The 24,260-nt window shown below is 42.2% G+C and overlaps 1 protein-coding gene across 1 annotated transcript in view; it reads right to left on the minus strand.

The window, feature by feature from the left end:
* The window catches only part of FRY (FRY microtubule binding protein), a 305,106-nt gene that overhangs the window by 97,720 nt on the left and 183,126 nt on the right, over window positions 1–24,260 (minus strand). The window contains exons 24-31 of the mRNA XM_034778453.1: window positions 20,892–21,148; window positions 20,297–20,443; window positions 13,265–13,433; window positions 12,407–12,497; window positions 9,182–9,264; window positions 6,556–6,706; window positions 5,401–5,504; window positions 646–831 (exon numbers count right to left, since the gene is read on the minus strand). Coding sequence (XP_034634344.1) covers window positions 646–831; window positions 5,401–5,504; window positions 6,556–6,706; window positions 9,182–9,264; window positions 12,407–12,497; window positions 13,265–13,433; window positions 20,297–20,443; window positions 20,892–21,148 — 1,188 coding nt within the window. The remainder of the gene's footprint in view (window positions 1–645; window positions 832–5,400; window positions 5,505–6,555; window positions 6,707–9,181; window positions 9,265–12,406; window positions 12,498–13,264; window positions 13,434–20,296; window positions 20,444–20,891; window positions 21,149–24,260) is intronic.

The raw sequence follows: 24,260 nt of genomic DNA on the forward strand, positions 1-24,260 counted from the left end.
TGGATGGGGGCAGCGTGGGTGCGGGGCTAGGGCGGGGCTCCCCCGTGTCCTCTTTTTTGATTGTTGAAATATGGTAACCCTACACATTATAAGGGTGTGCTTTCTAATGTTTTGCACATTAATAGGTCCATAGAGATCCAGCTAGTGCACATGAAAGGTTTCCTAGTGCGCTTTAATGCACTGGGCGCACTGTTTCAAACAGCGCTATGTTAAAGCAAACTGGGGAACCTTTAGTGCGCTCAGCAGGATCTACACAGACCAATTAATACACAGCATGTTAATATGCTTTAGAAATCACATGTACATAGGGCAGATTGCCACACCGTGTAGACAAGCCCTTAGAAAATTACAGGTATGTAAAATTGGCACATTCATTTCTAAAACGATATTATAAATTTTTCCTTATAGCAAGGGGCTTTTCCTACTTTGATAGTAAGTCATCGTTTAGTAATCTGTGGTGCATTTCCAAAGTAATTCACAGGAAGTTAAGATCAATGGTTGCTGTACAGATTTCCCATTTTGATCATTCAGCCTATAGTACATCAAAAATATAACACTACAGTATATCAGGAAAGAAACCCTTATGTTCCAATATTTTAAACTTTTAAAATATAGTGTAGTGTCTCTTCCAAGGTACTTGATTACCTGTATACAGGAATTCAGGTAGATAGGCTGGTTGGACTGTCAGAGTCTTGGTTTCATTCATCTCTCTGGTCTGAAGAAGCACTGAGGCAATGGCCTGAAAATGGCTGTTGCAAGACAATGCAATCAAAAGATGAAGCAGTAGCTTTTTACTGTGTTCAAAGACCTCAGGGCGGTAATGGTCAAGACCTGAAGGAAAGAGTTACAGCAATCACTGAGTATGAAGTGATTATAAACAAGTTTAAATTCCAGAAATAACAAAGATTCCAAGGCAGTTCATGGCAACAGTACAGAACAAACAGAAGATACAGTACTTCAGGACACAGTTCCCACAGTTTTTTCTTTAAATATTTGTGTGAATTTAGTACTTGAGAAAGGCGCCAGACCAAAGTCCTCTCTACATCTACTGAGACAGTACATCATGCGCTGTAGCAGTGCCCAGACCTTGAGATGGGGGGACCACCTCCAGAGATAAGAGGGTAGTCCAATGTCCATGTACTCCTCTACCCCAATATAACGCTGTCCTCGGGAGCCAAAAAATCTTACCGCGCTATAGGTGAAATCGCGTTATATCGAACTTGCTTTGATCTGCCGGAGTGCGCAGCCCCGCCCCCCCGGAGCACTGCTTTACCGCTTTATATCCAAATTCATGTTATATCGGGCGCTTTATATCGGGGTAGAGGTGTACATTCAGTATTTAGACTCCCTAGTAAGATTGCCAGGTTGACAATTAGTCCTGGGTTTTGAGTTGTTGTGAAGAGGTGCGGTAGCTTTTGGTCACTAGTAGCCTGAGCTGGATTTGAACTAAGGGTCTAAACATGAAAGGATCATGAGCTATAAACATAAATGATTCAAGTTTGTATAAAATGTATTGCTTCACTGTGACAAAGCATTTTTTTCATTTATCATCTTAGTTCTGGTTCAACACCTGAGACGGTGGCATGAGAGATCAAACTCAGAATAACAGAGCTGGCTGTCTCCTCAGCTCCTTCCTTGCCTGAATCTCCTCTTCCCTGGCAGCCTGCCTTTTTAGTCCCCGCACACTGCTCCTTTGTGTTATGTGCCTCTGGTGCACACTTGCCAGTCTGCTCTTTGACGGGCCTGCAAAACTGTAGCAGCTATTAGTATGCCAGTTAGCCAGCAGTTCTTTTGACTCCTGTGGACCATCCTTTTAGAACCTTGTGATCCTCTGGTTCATCCACCTACCAATATGCTAGGACCCTCCTCCAGCCTCTCCATCCTTGCTTCTATTCCCTATTCCACTACTCTTATTCTCTTCCTTGCTCCCTCCCTTCCTCCCTTTCTTTCCAGCTGCCAAGAATTAATATCTCCACCCACCCATCCACCCTTCAAGATATTCAGGAATGAGCTATAGATGCAAGTTGCTGCTCTGAACTTGCTTGGTTTAATAGTGCCTGAAAGCCACTGCCATTTGACAGCTCTTTGGTAGCTATATGAAATGAATTGGTGGGCACAGTCCTACTCCACCACCACAATCTGCACCAGTTGGTAACCTTCAGAGTTAAGGAGAGAGGCCAAGGACTGAATGGGCATGGAAACGGAACTTTCCTCTCACCCCATAGATGGAACATCTAGAGCAGGGGTTGGCAACCTCTGGCACGCGGCTCGCCAGGGAAAGCCCCTGGCGGGCCGGGCCAGTTTGTTTACCTGCCGCGTCTGCAGGTTCGGCTGATCGTGGCTCCCACTGGCCGTGGTTCGCCGCTCCAGGCCAATGGGGGTGGCGGGAAGCCGAGGCCAGCACATCCCTCGGCATGTGCCGCTTTCCGCAGCCCCCATTGGCCTGGGATGGCGAACCGCGGCCAGTGGGAGCCGAACCTGCGGACACGGCAGGTAAACAAACCGTCCCGGCCCCCGAGGGTGCTTACCCTGGCGAGCCACGTGCCAGAGGTCGCCGATCAATGATCTAGAGCAATATTGGGCAATTTTACAGTGCCTCTCTGTGGTTAAAAACAGAGGATTTCTGTAACTGGTGCTGTCAATCCAACATCTTATACAAGGACTCAATTAACAGAAAATCTTTTTAACCCCTTCATTATCCATATTACAGACCATTCTATCCTTTACCTATGTTTCGACAGTAGATTCCCTTCACTTAAATATTTTCCTATTCCTTCCAATATGTGAAAAGGTACATGCTCAGTTTAACTGCCCAAATATCTCTAGTTTCTTTCTCAATCATATCCCTCATACACTCCTTCCCATGTGCATTCTCACATTCCAGCATGACATGATTTCTTCATATGCAAGTCACATTCACACCTCTGGCTAACACATTTAGTACTACTTCCCTACACCCTCACAAGGGGGATCTATAGAGATGTAATGAAACTAAACCATAATAAAATTGAAGATTTAAAGTTAATTTAAATGTGAGTCTTTATGAAATACTGTAATATTAAGATATTACCTGACAAAAAAGGTAAAGAAATTTTGATAAATGCATTTGTAATATCAGAAATCTATTTCTGCAAATATCTACTTGCATTGCTCAGTGATGGCTAGTATACACTGACTGTCTCTCAACCAAAATGAAAAGGCTAGAGTCTTTCATTGTGCTGCATATTGTTTTTATTCCTATTCTCAAGTCCCTTCATTGATTCATTGACTCAAATTAATAAATAATAATAATAATCTATGGAGATATACCTATCTCATAGAACTGGAAGGGACCCTGAAAGGTCATTGAGTCCAGCCCCCTGCCTTCACTAGCAGGACCAAGTACTGATTTTGCCCCAGCTCCCTAAGTGGCCCCCTTAAGGATTGAACTCACAACCCTGGGTTTAGCAGGCCAATGCTCAAACCACTGAGCTATTCCCTTCCCCCCCCCATAATTTAGTTTTATTACTAATAAATTTCTAACTAAAAAGGCCCATCTGTTTTTCAGAACTGCTACAACTATAATTCGTCAGCCATTCAATCAGTTCACCAGTTGCTGGCTATTTGTTTTGTCCACACAAGACTGATGTTACAGAGTCTTTTTACTTTCAGCAACTTTTCACTATATTTGGGGAGTCAGCTCCCAACTGTGTGAAAAGATGAATCCATTTTTGTTTTTAAACCTACATTTTGATGCTGCCTATAATATATTTTAAGACTGTCTTCGTAAATTGCTCGGGAATAATACAAAAGATAGATATTTTATATAATATTCTATGAAAATCACCATATGTTGCATAGACATTCATGGTAGTCTCGACATCTAAGGGCATGGCTACACTTGCAGATGTAGAGCGCTTTGAGTTACACCAGCCTTCGTAGAGCGCATTAAGGATAGCGCTGCACTCTGTCCACACTGACAGCTGACAGCACACTGGTGTAGCCACATTTGCGGCACTTGCAGTGGCATTAGGAGTGGTGCATTATGGGCAGCTATCCCAGCAAGTGACTGTAATGTGCTTTTAAAATGGGAGGGGTGGGGTGGAGTGTGACAGGAGTGTGTGTTGTGTGTATGTGGGGGGAGACAGAGTGGGTTTTTGGGGGGCTGAGAGCATGTCAGCATGCTGTCTTGTAAGTTCAGACAGCAGCAGACCTCCCCCTCCCCCCGCCTCTCTCTCTCACGCACAGCATTCCACCGTAACGGCTTGCATGCCAGCTGTCAGAAACAGAGCTTTGAAAGGGCATTTCCGCATTCCTACAGGAGTTCAAAACAATGACAAGAGTGGCCACTTGACTTAAGGGGATTATGGGAGTTTCAGGAGGCCGATCAGAGCGCAGTAACGCAACACCTCGTTCACACTGACGCCTGGGCATTGTAGCCAAGGCGCAGCAAACATTATTCCTCTCGCCGAGGTGGAGTACCAGCAGCGCTGTAGCTGCGGAGTCAGAGTGCTCTGCGTGCCTTGTCAGTGTGGACGGGTAGTGAGCTAGTGCACCCGGGGCTCCTTTATTGTGCTCTAACTTGCAAGTGTAGCCAAGTCCAGAGAGAGAGGAGAGGAAAGTGGCATGAACGGTAATTTTACCATGACATCCATTTTATTAAAGAGGAATTCTATCCTTTTAAATCAGGATAGCCCTCTAATGAAACTCTGATTTCTCTTTCTGGATTTTTTCTGCATGTTGTTAGTACTTGTGAAAGGTACCAGAGTGACTGCAATGGAGCCAGAAGTACTTTTCTTGGTCCACAGACATAGGTAGATTATGGGTAGTGACACTTCCCCCATTGTTCTATAAATGTGCTATAATCTTCTAACTCAGCCTCCATGGCTATTCAATCCTTGCTGTCTATGCTGAGACTACCAATCAGGGTGGAAATTAGTTGCAATTATGATGGTGGGTTTTAGAATGTGGACATTGATCCACTGAGAACTGGACTGAGACCACCACTTATTATGAATTCATTCCATATGTCTAGCTATTCTAATGACCTACAGAAAGTATGTATCAACCACATGAATTGGATAATGCCTATACACTTCCTAATTTCTCTAGTATGCTCAACATTTCTGCTTCTGAGAACCCTGAAATGATGAACTAATAAAGTAAAGTGGGGGAAAAAAGGCCACAAAAAATTCAGAGTATTGCAAGGTGTGATAAGGAATGCTGTAGTCACAACATTCCAGCTGATCAATTTTAGTTTCAAGAACTGATGTAACAAAATATGAATGACGGCCGTAAACATAGCTATGGAGGGGAAGGCAAAGAGAAAATATATTTAAAATAATGCTAACAACACAGCTTCAGTTTGACTAATGGTATTGGAGTATACCCACGTTTTAATTCCTGTTGTATTGGTCTTACCTAAGAATAGAGCATGAAGTAATAAAGGGAGGTGAAGGGCCCAATCTTCTCTCACACTGTGATCCACTACCATCTCAGTCATGAAAATAACAGCAATATTACACCTAATAAATGAAATCACAAAATCAATTGAAAAACTTTTCTGGGAGCTGGACAACAGTAATATGCTATGTAATCATATGACAGTTGGGAAGACATGGGTTAATGCACTAGCCTTTCAGCTCTGGGGAATGAAATTCAAACCCTGACTTGGATCCCAAGTGACACTAGTTTGATGGTCTTATCCTAGTTTCCCTTCTTGTTTTCATTACTAATCCATCATACAGTTTGGTACAGTTCATCATGATGGCCATTCAGCACTCAAAAGAGGCCCTGGACTAGAATGTAGCAGGTTTGATTCACGGGAACTGAGGCCCACTGGCAGAGGCAGGCAGCCTGCACACTGGCTGGCTCCACTGGTCACTGCAAACGCTTACTAGGTCCTGAGTTTCTACACCCAAACCACTATTTAAAGAAGTAGCAATACTAAAAACAACATTAATAACGATAAAAGAAGTGATAAATCATTAAGACAGTCACAGAAGTGCTATTGACCAGCTTTTGCCATAAATTATGATAGTATATGGGATGTATAGCAAGAAAAATGAATTGATACAAAGCTATACTGGAGGACTCACAAAATCCTCAGCATTTTCCCAAATTAAGCTTCCTTTTGAATGTTATTAATGTCAAAAAGATAGCACAATACCTAAAGTTACTGTATTTAGCTGTTAAGCACCATTATTGAAAATAATATTATTAATGTCAATATAGATTATGTAAAAGAGGAGTTTTAGCATATGTATAGCATAATTAGAATAGCACAAAAAGTGCTATAAATAACAGTCTGTTAGGTTTGGGGAAGACAATGTTCAGCTTCTGTGAATCAGGTATGGTTGCTTTAATCCAATTCCTATCAGTACATTTGATCTCAAAATAAACAAGCTACAGTTTTAACAAGGCACTAGAATTGCAAGGCCTTTTGATTTAACACTGAAATGTTGGGAAGCAGTAAAATGTATGTGTGTGATTTTTCTTAAGTGCAGGGTAATGGAGCCATTCAATTATTGTTGACCGATTATCTAATTAGTGGAGACTTATTTCAATATTGCTCACCTATGAAGGGGTCCCCGTGGTGTGACAGTTTCTGGGAGGTAGTCAACAAGTGGTGCCCAGCATCCTCCATTGTAAGGCATTGGCAAGGGTTGTGGCTGTTTGGTCTCCACAATATTCAACAGCCAGCTAGTATATGGAGAAACAGGATCATCTGCATGGTAAAATATTAAAACATGCTTTAGTCTGTAATGACTTAAAAACCAAATAGTTTCATTATCTAGTATCTAAAACAATGTGCATGCTAAATTCATTTAGAATATTTGGCGAGAGGACATGGGTTTGCAATAACAAGTGAAGCACGTTCAATTCCTCCTTCACTATGCTGAAAATGTAACACAGAGTCCAAGCAGGCAGCACTGAATTTTATAGGCTGCAGCTGAATTCCTTTTGTCATTTTTTAGTAGCTTAGGATCCAGATCACAAAACACCAAGCAATGGACTCTCTCCTAAAAAATGAGAGTAAAGTTCAGCCAACATAACTGCCATGGCAAGGCATCTGTTGTACAGGGCCTCCTAGCAATGACACATTCCTGTAACAACCAGCAGGTGCCCTGCTGAGTGATGCTACGAAGAAGCCAAAAATTAAATCTGCTGAATTAAGAGGAGGAAATAAGGAATGTGAAAAACATCTTCAGTGTGATACAATTCTTACAATAGGGATAAAATATTTATTAAGTTTCTCAAATATCTATTTAGTTTAGGTTTAGTGAGAAGCTGTTGTTACATTAATAAACAAGATATTTATCTATAAATATACAGAAATATCACTTATTTGCCTTATAAAACTTGTGATCATTAATTAATGTTTGCCAAGTGCTTTGCACATGAAAAGCATTATATAGCTATGATTTATTATTATTGAATAATCTATTTAATATACAGAACAATAACTATTCATGTTGAACCAGACAGTACAGTATGGCCAGAGCCAAATCATTGATCTATTTAACACTAAGACATACCACCAGGGCCATTGCACCATATGACTTTGTTTTATTTTTCTATCAGTCAGGAATAAGGATCTGTATAAAGGACTGGCCTTTCTAAGATGCAGTTTAGGGTTTAAATGAAATCAGAGTATTAGCCTCTTCACAGTCCATTGCAAAAACAAATTCATACTACCAGACTTCCCAAACACCTAACATAATTTAGTAAATAACTGAAATACCAGGTGTTTCTTGATACTCTTTACTAAATAAATACCAAGGGCCAATTTATGGTCAGTTCAGAGTAGGTGTGCGGGGGTGACAGAACCAGCGAGCCCTTTCTACTTCTCGCCCAACACAAGCATGGAGCCATAATTAAGTTGCAGGTAGTGCGGAATGGAAGGGACGGGATATGATTTGCTGACATGACATATTTTGGTGGGTCCCTGGACCAGCTCCCCATCTCCAGGTACTGAGGGAGAGTGCTGGTTACTTTTGTTATATTGATGTGGCAAGTCCTGATGCTCGGTGTGTTCCCCAGAGTGCACCTAGAACTGTTATAATTTTCAAAGTGAAAATGCCTCCAGCCAAGCACTGCTGCTTATATGGTATCTCACTTCCCCCATTCCAATGAAGTTCTGCCTGTGCAAAGGCTCTACTGCAGGGTCTCAAACTCAAATGACCACGATGGCCGCATGAGGACTAGTGCATTGGCCTGAGGGCTGCATCACTGACGCCCCCCCCTTGATGCTCCCGGTCCCGCCCCCACTCTGCCCCTTCCATGAGGCCCCGCTCCTGCCCCGCCTCTTCCTGCCCCTTCCCCGAAGTCCTCACCCCAACTCTGCCACCTCCCTGCCCCCAGGGGGTGCAGGAGGGGTGCGGGGTGTGATGGGGGCTCAGGGCAGGGAGTTGAGGTGCAGGAGGTGTGCAGGGTACGGCAGGGGGCTCAGGGCAGGGAATTGGAGTGTGGGGTGCAGGAGGGGTGAGGAGTGCGGCCGGGGGTCGGGTTGCAGGTTGTGGCGGGGGCTCAGAGCAGGGAGTTGGGGTGCAGGAGGGATGAGGGGTGCAGCAGGGGGTTGGGGTGCAGGGTGTGGCAGGGGGCTCAGGGCAGAGAGTTGGGGTGCGGGAGGGTGTGGGATGTGGCAGGGGGCTCCGGACAGTGGGGCGGGCTCCGGCCCGGCGCCACTTACCTAGAGTGGCTCCGGGGTGGCAGCACCACGCACCGTGGCCAGGGAAGGCTCCCTTCCTGCCTGCCCTGGCCCCGCTCCGCTCTGCTCCGGGAGCTGCGGGGGGCAGTGCCTGGAAGCGAGAGCATGGAGCCCTCTACTCTCCCTCCCCCCCACCCAGGGCTGCAGGGACATAGTTCCAGCCACTTCAGGGAGCGGTGCGGGGCTCGCGGCGCCACGGGGTCGGCAGGGGGGGGGGGCGCGCGGGCATGGGGAGCTTGGCAGGCTGCACGAAAGAACCTCGTGTGTTTGAGACCCCTGCTCTCTGAGTTCTAAGCTAACAAAAGGAATTATCTATAACATCAGTTTAAAGGTAACAAGGTGACACAGATAAGCCACTGGAATGATAGCTTCCTATGCTGTGACTACACTATACAGACAGCTTTATCAGGTGTTCTCTTCAAGTCACAAGAAACATTTCCTTTCCCACCAATACACCCAATAAATTGCATAAAATGGAATGTCAGCACTTACTTTTATCATCATCATAAGATCCTCCAGAGCTATTACTGTACCTTGATTCTAGTCGAGTATGTGCTCTGATTACATTACTGAACCTTGAAATACAAGAAAAATCTTCATTAAATGCTTTATTTAGACAAAGCAAACCACTGTAGTAAATGCTTACTCTGACCAACTTTGCACTGACCACCTTAAGCATGGCATTTCCTACTTTTCAAGTACTTGACTTTACAACTTAAATAACATTCTTTTAGTTTAGTGTTTTTGTATGCATACAAATAAGGGTAACTGGCATATTATTGTGGCATTCTTTAAAAATACCCTGAAAAGTGTACTAAAAGATATATTTTGAGGGGAAAACACATATGAAGAAATGCACAGTGTCAAATTCTATCCTCATCTGAACGTCATAATTTCAAGAGGGCTGCCTGGATGATGAAAGAATATAGCTAGACAGACTGCAAATAAGAGAAAGCGGTCACTTTGAAAACCATGTAACAGATGCTGACAATACAAACACATAACTGTCACAATATAACATGATAATGTCAAAATGCACTGATATCAAAACAATACAGTATTGTGATTTCAGAGAAAGAAATCACATCACAAGACAAGACACAATGCAACATCATCACCTTGAAAAGCTATGGTGCAGCATGATGACGTTGTGCCAGACCAAAAAATTTTCTAGACAAGTAAATGGCATTTCACACATTACTCAGGGCTTCCTTTTATGTGATATTGTGTCTTCAACACAAAAACTAAAAAATATTTTCTACTTAGATTCATTATATGTTATTCCAAAACAGGCCTGTGATTATGAGAGCAGATGGCAAATCTTCTATTACTTACTGTATAAATTCTTTATCATAATCATATTTAAAGAACAATGACTGTTGGAGACAAAGTTATCCACAACATCTGCTCTGGTCACCTTATTATTTAAAAAAAATGACTACAAAGAGAACACTAAGAACAATTCTACATCTGTGTATTTAAATATACATCTCAACCTTTCCAGACTACTGTATCCCTTTCCTGATTTGTCTTGCATACCCCCAAGTTTTACCTCACATAAAAACTATTTGCTTACAAAATCAGACATGAGAATACAAAAGTATCACAGCACACTATTACTGAAAAATTGGTTAGGCCATATGTAAATTAATTTTGTGAGACAGGAAACTGTGAAATTGCTGGCAAGTTACAACTGGGTCAGTTGTTCGCTCTGCCATTAAAAAAACCCCCAATTAATACAATATACCTATAAACAATTTTTGTAGGGAAAAATAAGAAGGCTACTCAAAGGCAAAGAGTTTATTTTCTTGTTGCTCACACACGGCATCTTTCAGCTCCCTATTCTGAGACCCCTATCGGCTTTGGCACACACTCTGTTATATGAAGTTTTTATACCATGCTCCACAGCATGACATCTGAATGCCTAACCAAGCTTACTCTAGAGAGAAAGTAAGAGATTGAGCTGAGAAAATGGCAACCTCTTATATTTATAAGATCTAACAAACAGATAGTTCAAAGTGGTTATAAACAGGGGAACTACAGGAGACGATCTCTGAGCTGATTGTTCTTGCTCATTTGAGCCCTGATCCACTGGAGGATGGCTCAGACCCTTGAATTTGAAATGACGCTAGTGGACATCAAGAACCATAAACTAACTCAATATTAATGGGGATTTCACTGACGTTATTGCAGCTCATACGTATTTCCCATCTAAAGAGAAAAGGGATTTAGTAAGGAAAAGAAAATAGACTTTTCTGTGGCACAGGATATGGTGTACTCCTTTAACTTGTGACTCTACCGTTTTGTAATCTTCTTATATGTAAAATCATAGGGTTAGAAGGGACTGCAAAGGTCATCTAGTCTAGCCCCCTGCCAAGATGGAAGATTTGTTGTGTGTAAACCACCTAAGACAGATGGCTATCCAGCCTCCTTTTGAAAACCTCCAGCGAAGGAGCTTCTACAACCTCTCCAGGCAGTCCATTCCATTGTCCTACTTTTCTGACAGGTAGGAAGTTTTTCCTGAGATTTAATCTAAATCTGCTATGCCGTAGTTTGAACCTATTGTCTCTTATCCTGCCCTCTATGGCAAGAGTCAACAACTTTTCTCCATCTTTTTTTATGGCAGCTATCATATCCCCCCCCAATCTCCTCTTTTCCAAACTAAACGTACCCAGTTCCTTCAGCCTTTGCTTGTATAGCTTGCATTCCATCCCTGTGATCATCTTTGTTGCTCACCTCTGAGTCCTTTCCAGTTTCTCTACATCCTTTCTATACATTGGTAACCAAAACTGGACACAGTATTCCAGCTGAGGCCTAACCAGTGCCGAGTAGAGCGGTACTATCGCCTCTCGTGACTTGCATGCTACGCCTCTGTTAATGCAACCTAAAATTGCATTTGTTTTTTATGCAACAACTTTGCAATGCTGACTCATGTTGAAGCTGTGATCTACAACAATTCCCAAATCCTTCTCAGCAGTGCTGTTGACAAGCCGGTTATCCCACATTCTGTATTTGTGCATTTGGTTTTTCTTCCCTAAGTGTAGCACCTTACATTTGTCTTTGTTGAATTTCATTTTGTTGTCTATAACCCAGTTCTCCAGTGTATCAAGATTATATACATACAATAAGAAATGAAAGATGCAGAAGGCTGGAAATATATTAATTGACTCAGGATTGCTAGGCAGAAGATTTTTCAGAAAATGATCCTTCCAATATCTGCCATCTCATCCTAAAAAGGAAGAGTGACACTGACCTTCTCTGCACAGTCAGGAACACTGGTCTGCACACAGATTTTCATCCTCTCTTCATGGACTAAAAGAGTATGGGATCAAACCCAATATTTTAAAAAGATTTTAAAATTCTTTTTTTCAGTAAATTTCCCCACTTCTCTTTCTCTTGTCCAGTTGGTTCCTACAACATGAGCTATGTAGCACAAATTGCTCAATTTAGGTGTCACACATACCTAGGCTGTACCTACAATATTAGGCTTATGTTACTAATCAACTGTTTGAAACAGGAGGTTCTGCAGCCTGCTTTCCTGAATGACTATTTAAAAACATTCCTCCTGGGATAAAAACAGAAAGATCATCAGCCAGTCTAGATCAGTGTGGCTCCACTGAAGTCAATGGAGCTTGGTTGATTGACATGAGCTGAAGTCAATCTGGCCCTTAAAATATTTTTTAAAAAGCGTTCATTTTGGAGAAAGAGATTACAAACCTTTCATCAGTTTCCTTCACCATCCTGCTCTCCTCTATATCAGGAAAACTGTCTTGGCCAGCTACAACAGTATTACTGCTAGAGGTAGTTCCTGTATGCGAGATGACAACAAGCACACCCATTAAATAACGTCCAGTCTTTTCATGAGCTTCTTTTCTTTCATACTAAAACAACAATAAAAAACTTTACCTTTAGATTTATGTCAAAGGCCACAGTAAAATTGGTCATTATGCATATACTACACACACATTCATATCCATGCAACACGTACATGTGTTTTAGGGTCTTGTTTCACATCCTAAAAAAAGTGAGTTCTCAGAGTCTTGCATGTCCTGTACATTTGTGTTCACTGTTCCTTACCGGTTTAAAAAGAAGTAGTCAGGGTTTGGTACAGTTCATCATTTATCTGAATTGGTTCTTCTATCATTAATATTACAGAACAGTGTGCGACCAGCAATCCCATGATCACAGCAGGTATTCCCCAGCGCCCTAGTTTACTGACAAGCTAGCACCTTAACTGTGTTGCAGTCCTAGTTTTGAAAGTCTAATGCAACTTTTGGAACATGGTGGTCAAAGAGAACATGACACTATGACATACACCAGATCTCAAGCTCAGTCTCACCAACATCCTGCTGAGCTCTAGAGAAGCAGTATAGTAGGCTGCACGAGAGAGAACAACTAAATGAATCTGTCATTCAGTCCATGTGATTTGCAGAGCATGCAGCCATGCTAGTAGGTGCTGTGACTTATAGGTGTCATTATTATTTATTTGTATTACTGAATGGAACTGAACAAAGAGACTGAGACTAAAAAAAAAGGTATAAAGTCATAGCTGAAATAATAATGCTTAGCCCATACCAGAAGCAACAGCTGAGGGTTTGTTGCTGGCAGTAAAGCGGTAAAAAGGTGGATTATCACAATGCTGGACAATAGGGTTTACTGGATCGGTCTGCTGCAGTTCAAAAAGCAGCTCTTCCATTGTTTGAATAGTGTTATTCCGACACAAATATATGGCAACCTTTTTGATCTGAAGGAGAAAAAAGTCATTTAGTCTCCACACAAAATAGATAAAAAACTAGAATGATTCACACAATAAAAACATATTACTTTGCAATAACTAAAAGGCTAAAATGCATATATTACTGTTGAAAAAGACACCAGAACAATGTAACTGAATTAACCGTACTCATATTAATACGAATACAACTCCCTTTTGATTTCAACATACTTTCTCTTAAAAACAAATCTCTGATCTGGTTGCTCAAAATTATTTGGTTATTATTCTCCATAAGCCAACATTTTTAATATTCAGAATGTAATTTAAAACTCTGAAACTAGCATTACTAGCATTACTTGTGAATCATATTCAGGGGGGTTAATCTTTTGATTACATGAATACTCTCCAAGGTAAAGCTTGCCATACTTCATAGGGCAAAAGTTCCAAAACGAAAACCAGGGGTCCACGCATAATTTCATGTGTACATTTATGCATGCAATTGTATGTGAAAGTCAGGTAATTGCACACACAAATGGTAGGTAAGGATCCAGCTAGCCATTTACACATGTAATGACAGTCAAAGATATTTTCAGAAGTCTTGAAAATACATATCTACATAGGTAAACAAGCTATCACAGTAAAGTCAATAATGTGTACCATGCTGAGACTACTCCTATTGAAGTGAATGGCAAAATTCTCACATTTGTTATTTTCTATTTATTTTAGTTTCTTTTTTAACCTTAGAGAAAATGTACACATTTAAAGACTATGCTAAAGTAACTGAAAAAATGTGCTTGTTGTATGTCACTGTGAGATATTGTAGGAGTTTCTAAAAAGAATATGCTCTTCACTAATCATTTGTACTATGATTAGAGATGGGCAACACCTTACCTATAAACCGTGCACAGCACCCTCTAAAGCCAGGGGAGCAGAGCAGTTCATGTGGATGCACTAAGAAAACAACACTTAAAAGAAAAAGAAATAAAAAAAGACCAGCCAGACACCTTTAAGCAATCTTGGCCTCTTTAAAAAAGCCAGCCAATAAAGTGTTAGAGGCATAAATTATAAATAAATAAATGGAGATATCCTATCTCCTAGAACTGGAAGGGATGTTGAAAGGTCATCAAGTCCAGCCCCCTGCCTTCACTAGCAGGACCAAGTACTGATTTTGCCCCAGATCCCTAAGTGGCCTCCTCAAGGATTGAACTCACAACCCTGGGTTTAGCATGCCAATGTGCAAACCACTGAACTACCCCTGCCTTGCCTTGCCTTGTGCCCATTGAGCCAGAACATATGGCTGAAGGCAGGAAGCAGCTGGTGTGGACCAGAGGCACGCTGATTCCAAAACAGAGAAAGGTAAAGACGAATAGTTAATCTTGCAGCAATATGGCCTTTTGGATTCTGCAAGCCAGAATGCTGTGGATAATTTGTTGGTATTATCTTTAGTTGCTAATTATTTTGCTCTCTGCCATAGACGATGCATAGGAAGGGCATGTGGGGTCAAGTGCCCCCGCCCACAGATTTCTGCTTGGCCTACCAGGGCGGGAGAGGGGCTCTGTCCTTCTCCCATTGCGCCTGCCCCCTGGCACATTCGGCCTCTGTCCCTGGCAGCCGGGCCTAGGCAGGGAGCAGAAGGGGGGGACCAGACATTTCTCACGCCTGCCACTCTGGTTCGCTGCTGTGTGCAGTGTGGTGGCTGCTTGAGAGACAGCCTCGCTGGGGAAGTGGCAGCGGCGGCAGGAGGTCGCCCCCAGCTTAAGCCCGGTGGCAGGGGACAGGGGCTGAGTGAACTGCAGTCCCCTTTCCCCCCGGCACATTTCCAGCTCACTTGGCTCCTGTCCCTGGCGGCTGGGCCTGGGTGTGGGGCAGCCCACTGCCACCATCTCTACAACCAGGCTCTCTCAGGCAGCTGCCTGGAGTGGCCAGTTTCAGCTTCGTGAGAAGCAGCTCTGTACTGCTCCTCGCCAGGCTGCCAGGGAGAGCAGAGCTCAATGTGCCGGGATAGGGGGGAGGGGAAAGTGCAGCAGGAGAAGGACAGAGCACCAACCCCCTGCAGGTAACTCTGATGGGAAAGGGAGAGCACTGGGCACAGGGCAGGGCACAGGGCGGGGAGAGTCACTGGGCAGAGGAGACACATGGGGTGGTCATGTGTCCTTTCCTTTAGATTGTGCTCCCCCCCACCAGTATGGGGAGGCATGACTCATCTATGCTCTCTGAAGTAAATATATTGTGTTCTCCTTGTTTCTAACTAGGATAGGGGTGAGTGGCATACTATTGCCATTTCAGGTCTAATTTGGATACAACAAATCTGAGTAGCTACAGGTTTTAACAAGCAATTGTCCTCCAGGGGTTTATTTCTCCTCCTTGGCTGCCACCATCCTTACTGTCTCTCTCTTTAGCAGCAAACTCACTCACCCAAATCTAGAATGCTGCTTTAGGAGCATTTAACTTTTTTTTTTAAACATTAAAAATGTTCAGCTCTCGGACCACATGTAGAAGAACAGGAGGAATGCTGATATCCCTATTTCTACGACCTGCTCCACATGTGCTAGTCTGGGGGGCTAGGGGTGCTGCAGGTGCTTGGGGGGGGGGGCGTCCAAGGACCCGCGCTGGTGCTTGGGGAGGCAGACAGCAGCATGTGGCCTGGGATCCCCACTATTGCTGGGAAGGGAGGGGGTTTGGCAGGGCTGGCAGGCTCCCTACTTGGCTCTGCACGACTCCCCAGAAGTGGTGACATGTCCCTCGGCTCCTAGGCGTGCTGTCCCCGTCCTGAGCGCTGACTCCACAGCTCCCATTGGCCGGGAACTGCGACCAAAAGAAGCTGTGGGGGCAGCGCCTGCGGGTGGAGGCAGCGCACAGAGCTGCCTGGCCAAGCCTCCACCTAGGAGCTGAGGGACATGTCCCTGATTCCGGGGAGCCCCCCGAGGTAAGCGCCACTCGAGCCCTCTCCCTCTCCCATGCCCCAACCACCTGCCCCAGCCCTGAGCCCCCTCACACACCCAAACTCCTGCTGCTGCTAGGAGGAGGGGGCATGGTGGCCTGAGACTGCCCCAGTAGCATCCAGTACAGCTGGCCCAGGGGCTGCCCGAGCTGCTCAGGCGGCCCCCGGGCCAGCCACACCAGCTGCTGCAGAAGTCCTGGAGGTCCCGGAAAGTCACAGAGTCTGTGACTTCTGTGATAGAGTCGCAGCCTTAATCATAAGGCTCCTATCATGGCAAAGTTGAGGAAAGACAGAAAGATGCCTTTGTTCTTTTAACTTTATGTTACAAAAAGCAGCACTGGAGGAAGAACTATATTCCAGTTTTTTGTGAAGAAGCAATAAATAGTGTTTGAATATATTACATTACTTCCCTTTTCTAAATGTTCATGGCTACTGCTGAAGTTTTGTGGGGAGTTTGTTTTGCATCTCCACATAAGAGTATATTCTCTAAACCGCCTATTTTTATAATCATTTTTAATTTTATGACTGCATTTTTTTAATCAGATTTCTCTTAAACAGGCCTTACATGTTTCTCCCATTGTTATATATGAACAAACAATACCTACATTTCATTGCATATAGGCATTGCTGTTTTAATACAAACTCTGAATGTATACATCTGTGTCTATTACTCCTGGGGGAATTCTGCACCACTGCGTGATGCAGAATTTGCGCAGGATTAATGTTATGCACAGAATTTCATTTTTCCCCCTGCAGATTTGGTGCTGCAGAGCTGCTGGCCACCACCAAGGGCTGCTGGAACCAGCAGAGTTAGGCTCCCCAGCTCACAAATAGAGGACACTGCTGATTGGAAGGGGATGGGGAGAGGGTGCTGGAGGGTTCCTGACAGCTGCGGTTCCCAGCACGTCCTGAAGGGAGGAGGCTGTGTGAAGGAAACTCCATACAAGCCCCATCTGACCAGCATCAGGCTGTTTCTTCCTCTAGATTCCTGGGCTCTGGGGGGAAGGGGGGGAGGGTGTTTGGCCCAGCGGCTGGAGGGGAGAGGATGTGGGTGTCTGGGCTGGGGAGCCCCGCACAGCTCCCTCCAGCCCCTCGCAGTACACACACACTGCTCCACCACTCTTCAACTGTATTTCCCCCTCCAGTTCCCTCTATGCCTTCCCCTTCTCTTGGCAGTGTCATTTGTTTGGGAATCTATATATGGTAACCCTATGGGGTCAGGGCAAAAAAATTAGAATCGACCAAAAGACCAGAGGGACAGAGTTTTCCCCGATGTGCCTAGCTGGCATGTGTGACACACCCAGACTGAGGCATCCAACAAAAGCATAACAGAGAAACAGGAACTGGGTTGTCATAGAGGTTTTTTTAACTCTCTGCTCCTGGGGGAATCTTTTTTGTTGTCTGTATTGCTACAGACATGCTTGCTGACAGGTATTTTGAAATAAATTACCAAAATAACTGAAACTGGAGTGATTATATTGTGTTATTTCGACAAATAAAATATGCAGAATTTTGCAAAATTATAAAATACTGTGTGCACTTTTAAACATTTTTTTGGCACACCATTTTTAATTTTTTGGGGCAGAATTCCCCCAGGAGTAGTATTTGTATATTTCTCTATGAGCGTATAACCTCTGTGAGAGTGTGTGGGGATATATGCCTCCTCTGGATTTCTTGGCTATGAAATACAAATAAAGCATAAACAAAAACAGTGAATTACTTAATGGTAATAACTTGCCATCACAGACCTCTGTAAATAAGCTATTTGAGCTAAAGGAAAAAGTCAGTTCCAGAAAACAAAGCATGACAGAAGTTACTAGATGGGGGCTTTAATTGCTTTACATACAGTTTCAAGAGAAAGTAACAGGTATCCTATGCACTTTGGATACAAATTCAAACTAAAGCATATCTTTTCTTGGGCTGACAAAACCTAAAACACACCTGTGCTTTTGACCATCTTTAGCAGCATTATGTAGACACAGACTGGAGAAGCACAAAAGGCATTTCAATAGCTCAGGTAGCAAAGAATGTTTTCTGAAATGGCTAGCACTGCCTTAATAAAATCAACCAGATTACTGTAACAGTCCTGCCTCTAGTCTACCCTCAGTTCCCAGCATTTTCTGTCATAGAACCATAGGGTTAGAAGGGGTTGCAGGGGTCATCTAGTCTAAACCCCTGCCAAGATGCAGGATTTGTCATGTCTAAATCATCAAAGACAGATGTCTATCCAGCCTCCTCTTGAAAACCTCCAGTGAAGGAGATTCCACAACTCCTGTCAACTCAACTGACCTTGATGCTCCTTTTGGGCCTGTTTCAAAGCCTATTAAAGTCAATAAAAAAACTCTCACTGACTTCAATGTGTTTTGGATCAGGCCCTTTGTCTCCTTCTCTCATAAGCTTTGCACCTTTTCCCATACCAACCTTTTAAACCTGAAATATTTTTCCTGACCAGGAGCACCACATTATCCTCCTTCAATTTTTTCTTCTTTGGATTAGCTTTCTTGCACTAACAACCATCCACAAAGACAGAGTCCACAATTTTAATATATTAAATTAAAAAATAAAAGGGAACCAAAAAGATGTATATGTAATAATGAGGACATCTTGTGATCCTCTATTGTCTTCCCACAAACTCTCCCCCATCCTTTGTTTTCCTTACTCTGTTATGGGTGGTAAACTCCTCAGGGCACACCTATCATTTTAAACTGTTTATAAAGAACCATGCACACCTGTGATGCTATTAACTAACGTAATCATTGTAATGATAGATTCTGATTTTCTTAGTATGGGAACTACTAGGGACAGTCAAATAAGAAACTAATTCTGCTGAAAAAAGTAAAAAGCACTAAATTTTGATTCAGTTTCTCCCAACCACTGAAGAGCCAGACAGAAGTGGAGCTATATTACTTCACTCAGAAAAAAAACTGTTTTATTCTAACGGCAGCAACAGCAGCAATATATTGTACAACTTGACTCACATACAAGAAGGAACAGTTATGTAACCAATGACAGCTATGTGGGGAACAAAAAGAAATAAGCTGACATGCTAAACTTTACAATTTCCACTAGTATTTAAATTGACATCCTGAATTGCACCATAGATGACTGATATAAGGTTCTGACTCAGCAAAGCCCTTAAGCACATGCTTAAGTTCAATTGACTAAAAGGAATCTTTAACACTTTCTTAAGTGCAATGCAATGGGATTTTTGAAAATGCTTAAAAGGAGTTAGGCACCCAACTCCCATTGACATACACTTTTCAAAATCCTAGCCTTGTTAAAGAAGGATGGACTTCAGCATATGTTTAAAGATAAACATATTCTTGGTGCTTTCCTGAATTGGAGCTAAATCCTTAAAACTCACACACACTAATACTGGAGATAGCATGAATATATTATCCTGTTCCTTGTATAACTTTTCATTGTTTTAAACCCTTACAAAATTTAGCATACAGGTTGTCTAAACTAGCTGCATGCTGGGGAAAGTTCAAGGCACTTAATATTTTTAACTTAGTTAATTTTTCATGCAAGTTATTTAAACTTGGAAGAGTTCCTTTCTATCATGTTCATAACATTTTGTATGTATAAAATGAGTATCTGTTGTGTAACTTCGATACTGAAAAATGGTTCTGATGTTTGTTCACAATGATTTCAGCAATTAGTGGCTAGCCACTGTTACTGTTGCATTATTCCGGGGCGCTGACAAAGCTGAACTTAGACAAAACTGCTATTTTTACTGGTGGAGCTTACCCCTGTTTGAAACCAAGTAAGCTCCACTGGTGGAAAGAGAGGCTCTGATGGCACATTTTATCAGTTTGCCTTCAACACCTGGGCTCGTTTACTTTTCCCAACTGACCTAATTTCAGAAGAAATTCATTTTCTACAAATGCTGTTTTCTTCCTTAAAAATACAATGCAACCAACAGCAAATAAAACAAAACACAAACACTTACATAAGGTAAAAGGATGGTATCACTGCTAACCCCACACAAGCTAATTAGAAATTGCAGTGTTATTCTAAGGTTGTTGCTCCATTTCTCATTGTTGGCCAAGGCATTCCAGACATTTTCCATCTCTAGCCCAGGAACTTCATCTCCATACTGTAAAGAGGCACACAGATGGAATTTTTGAAAAGGTGCACTAAACATATAATTAATTTAGACATTTAGAAGAGAAACTAAAGGTATGTTATTTTACAACATCAGCTCATGCAAAATCAATAGCAAAACACAGTAACAAGATGTAGAGTACAATTTTCAAAAGCAACTAAGAGATTCAGGAGCCTACAAACCAGTCAGAAGTGAAATGGCATTTCAATGGGACTTGGGCTCCTAAGTCACGTAGAAACTTGTACAATTTTTTACTCAGAATGAAATTCACATTTAGACAGAGAAACATGAGCATTTGTGCTCATGCAAAATGTCAAATATCAACGGGAAGAATTCTAGACACACTTTTGTTTTTGAGTTTGCACTATGCAACTCAATTATTTTTGAATTTTTTAAAAATATCATAGCCTGAATATTTCAGAAAACAGTTTTGCTTTACCTTAGCTGTCATATACATGAGATTATTAAGCACCAACGATGTGGCCTCCGGAGAGCCCCATCCATTTCCTTTCAGTCCATATGTGACAGCTATTTCCCCTTCCTTGTCCTTTATTTCATCCTCTGGGGTGCTAGGGCTTGAACCTGGGAGAAGAAGTCTGCTGTCTACAAGTTCGATGTTATGAAGCCATGGTAGCAGATAGGTAAGCATGATCTGTCTCCCATTTGGATGGGTTGTTGGGAATCGTTGACTTACCTCTAAAATAGTAAGCATTAAAAAGCATCATTAGTCTATAAAGATAAGTAGAAGTATACTGAAAAAATTACACACTTAGCAAGTCTGATTGTTTCTGTTTTGCCACCCGATGACCTTAATCTTGCAAGCTAAGGGAATATTATCAAAGCACAAAAGCAAATATTTAAGTATTGGCAGGAGGAACATACATTAATTTGGTGTAAGCTACTAGTAAGCAATGTGTCAGAGATCTTAAGTGCAAAATAACTGAGGTAAGAATTTTGAATTTAGAAATATAAATTAAGAAGCGTGTTCAAGACATGCCCTATTATAGATTGCTGTGTACCAACACACTCAGCTAAATGTTTGCGAACACAAAAAAAATAGGGCAGATTTGACTAAATTATTCTAGAATTTTAAAAGCTTTTGGAGAATTATGGAAAATTTTCAGTAGTGTTCTGTAAATATTTATAGTATTCTGATATCTGGTTATAACTGTTGCATAAGCATCTACATTTCCTAACTGTGGCCTAAATCTCAAGGCATTTACATACATTGACTGTATAAAAACACATGTGGTTATCACTAAGCATTATTCATATCAATGATATTATTTCTATAGTAACTAGTATATTTCAAAAAGAAAACTAGAAGAAGATAACAACAACAAAGACAAGGCCTAAACAAAATACATAATAGAAAAAAATACATGTCTTCAGAATACAATATAAATAGGGCTCCTGCCAAATTCATGGTCCATTTTGGTCAATTTCATGGTCATAGGATTTTTAAAATAATAAATGTCATGATTTCAGCTAATTTCACAGTGTTGTAATTGTAGGGGTCCTGACACAAAAAGGAGTTTGCGGGGAAGGGGGGTTTGCAAGGTTATTGTAGGGGGGGTTGCGGTACTGCCATCCTTACTTCTGAACCGCTGCTGGCAGTGGTGCTGCCTTCAGAGCTGGGCAGATGGAGAGCGGCGGTTGCTGGCCGTGAGCCTAGCTCTGAAGGTAGAGCTGCTGCCAGCAGCAGCGCAGAAGTAAGGATGGCAGGGTATGGTATTGCCACCCTTACTTCTGTGGTGCTGCTGGTGAGGCGCTACCTTCAGAACTGGGTGCCCGGCCAACAGCCGTTGTTCTCTGGCTGCCCAGCTTTGAAGGCAGCGCAGAAGTAAGGGTGGCAATACTGCAACCCCCATAAAATAGCCTTGTGACACCCCTGCAACTTCATTTTGGGCCAGGACCCCCCCAATTTGAGAAATGCTGGTCTCCCCCGTGAAGTCTGTATAGTATAGGGTAAAAGCACACAACGGACCAGATTTCACGGTCTATGATACGTTTTTCATGGCCGTGAATTTGGTAGGGCCCTAAATATAAAGTTTTAATTCCTTATCTGTGAAGACCTATTTAATTCACAGATGACTGAGTATTGTGAACATACTTTTTATGAAATAGTATTAGTTTTCTATAAAGTATGTGTGAGTGCATATTATAGACAAATAAACAATACACATAAACACAAAATGTATGCCATTAAAATGTCATAATTTATTAATAAGGAAATATGACCCTGGACTGGGGGGGATTCAGGAGTCATGCCATAGATTTCCTGTGTGACCTTAGGTAAGCCACTTACTTTCTCTGTGCCACAATTCTCTACCTAAAAAATGAGAAAATAATACTTGTTTCTCCCACCACAGTCCATCTTGTCTTGTAAACTCTTATGAGGAGGGATTGCCTCTTGCAATGTTCTGTACAGGGTGTAGGTCTGAACAAAGGGGCCCTGATCTCAACGGGGGACTCTAAGCATCACAAGAATGACTCCATTAATGACTGCTTCTTGAAGCAGCTAGCCCTGGAACTCACAAGGGGAGGCAATTCTTGATTTAGTCCTAAGTGGCGTACAGGATTTGGTCCAAGAAGTGAAAATAGCTGAACTGCTTGCTCATAGTGACCATAATGTAATTAAATTTAACATCCTTGTGGGGAGGGAAATACCAAAGGAACCCATCACAGTAGCATTTAACTTCAGAAAGGGAAACTACACAAAAATGAAGAGGCTGGTTAAATGAAAATTAAAAGGAACAGTCACAAGAGTGAAATGCCTGCAAGCTGCATGGAAACTTTTAAAGAACACCGTAACAAGGCTCAAACTATACATATACCCCAAATAAAAAAACCCAAATGAGTAAGAGGACCAAAAAAAATGCCACCATGGTTAAACAACAGAGTAAAAGAGGCAGTTAGAGACAAAAAGACATCCTTTAGAAATTAAAAGTCAAATCCTACTGAGGAAAATCAAAAAGGAACATAAACTCGCAAGTCAAGTCAATTAGGCAAGCCAAAAGAGAATCAGAAGAGCAACTAGCAAAAGACACAAAAAATAAGAGCAACATTTTTTTAAGTATATGAGAAGCAGGAAGTCTGCCAAACAATGAGTGGGGCCACTGGGCGATTGAGGTGCTAAAAGATAACTCAAGGAAGACCAGGCCAATGCGGAGAAGCTCAATGAATTCTTTGCGTCAGTCTTCACTGCAGAGGATGTGAGGGAGATTCCCACACCTGAACCATTCTTTCTAGGTGACAAATCTGAGGAACTGTCCGAGACTGAGGTGTCAGCAGGATCAGATGGTATTTAACCAAGAATTCTTAAGGAACTCACATATGAAATTGCAGAACTACTAATTATGGTATGTAATCTATTGCTTAAATCAGCCTCTCCACCAGGGTGCGCACGTTTGTGTGTTTGGAAGTTAAAGCTGGACTGGTGTAGACTAGAAATAAGGTGAAAATTTTTAAGTAAGGGAATTAACCAGTGAGAGAACAGCCCAGGATTGTAAAATCACCACAGTCAATGACGTTGGAACAGTTTTTATAGTGGGGATGCTGAAAGCCATTGAACAAAACTGCAAACCTTGTATATAATGGAAACCACTTCAAACCAGGGGATGCTGCCGTACCCCCAGCACTCCTAGTTCCAGCACCCCTGACCACAGCCCCTTCCCAGTCCACCCCCAAAGACTGCATACTCTGAGTTTTTAAATATCAACCACTGTACTTCGCATATATCTGCAGGCAATTGTGTATCTAATTACAAAGCATTTTGCTTAATTTTACTACAATAGAATTGGAATAT

Source organism: Trachemys scripta, chromosome 1 (genome assembly GCF_013100865.1).
Source record: "Trachemys scripta elegans isolate TJP31775 chromosome 1, CAS_Tse_1.0, whole genome shotgun sequence".
Classification (NCBI taxonomy): Eukaryota; Metazoa; Chordata; order Testudines; family Emydidae; genus Trachemys; species Trachemys scripta.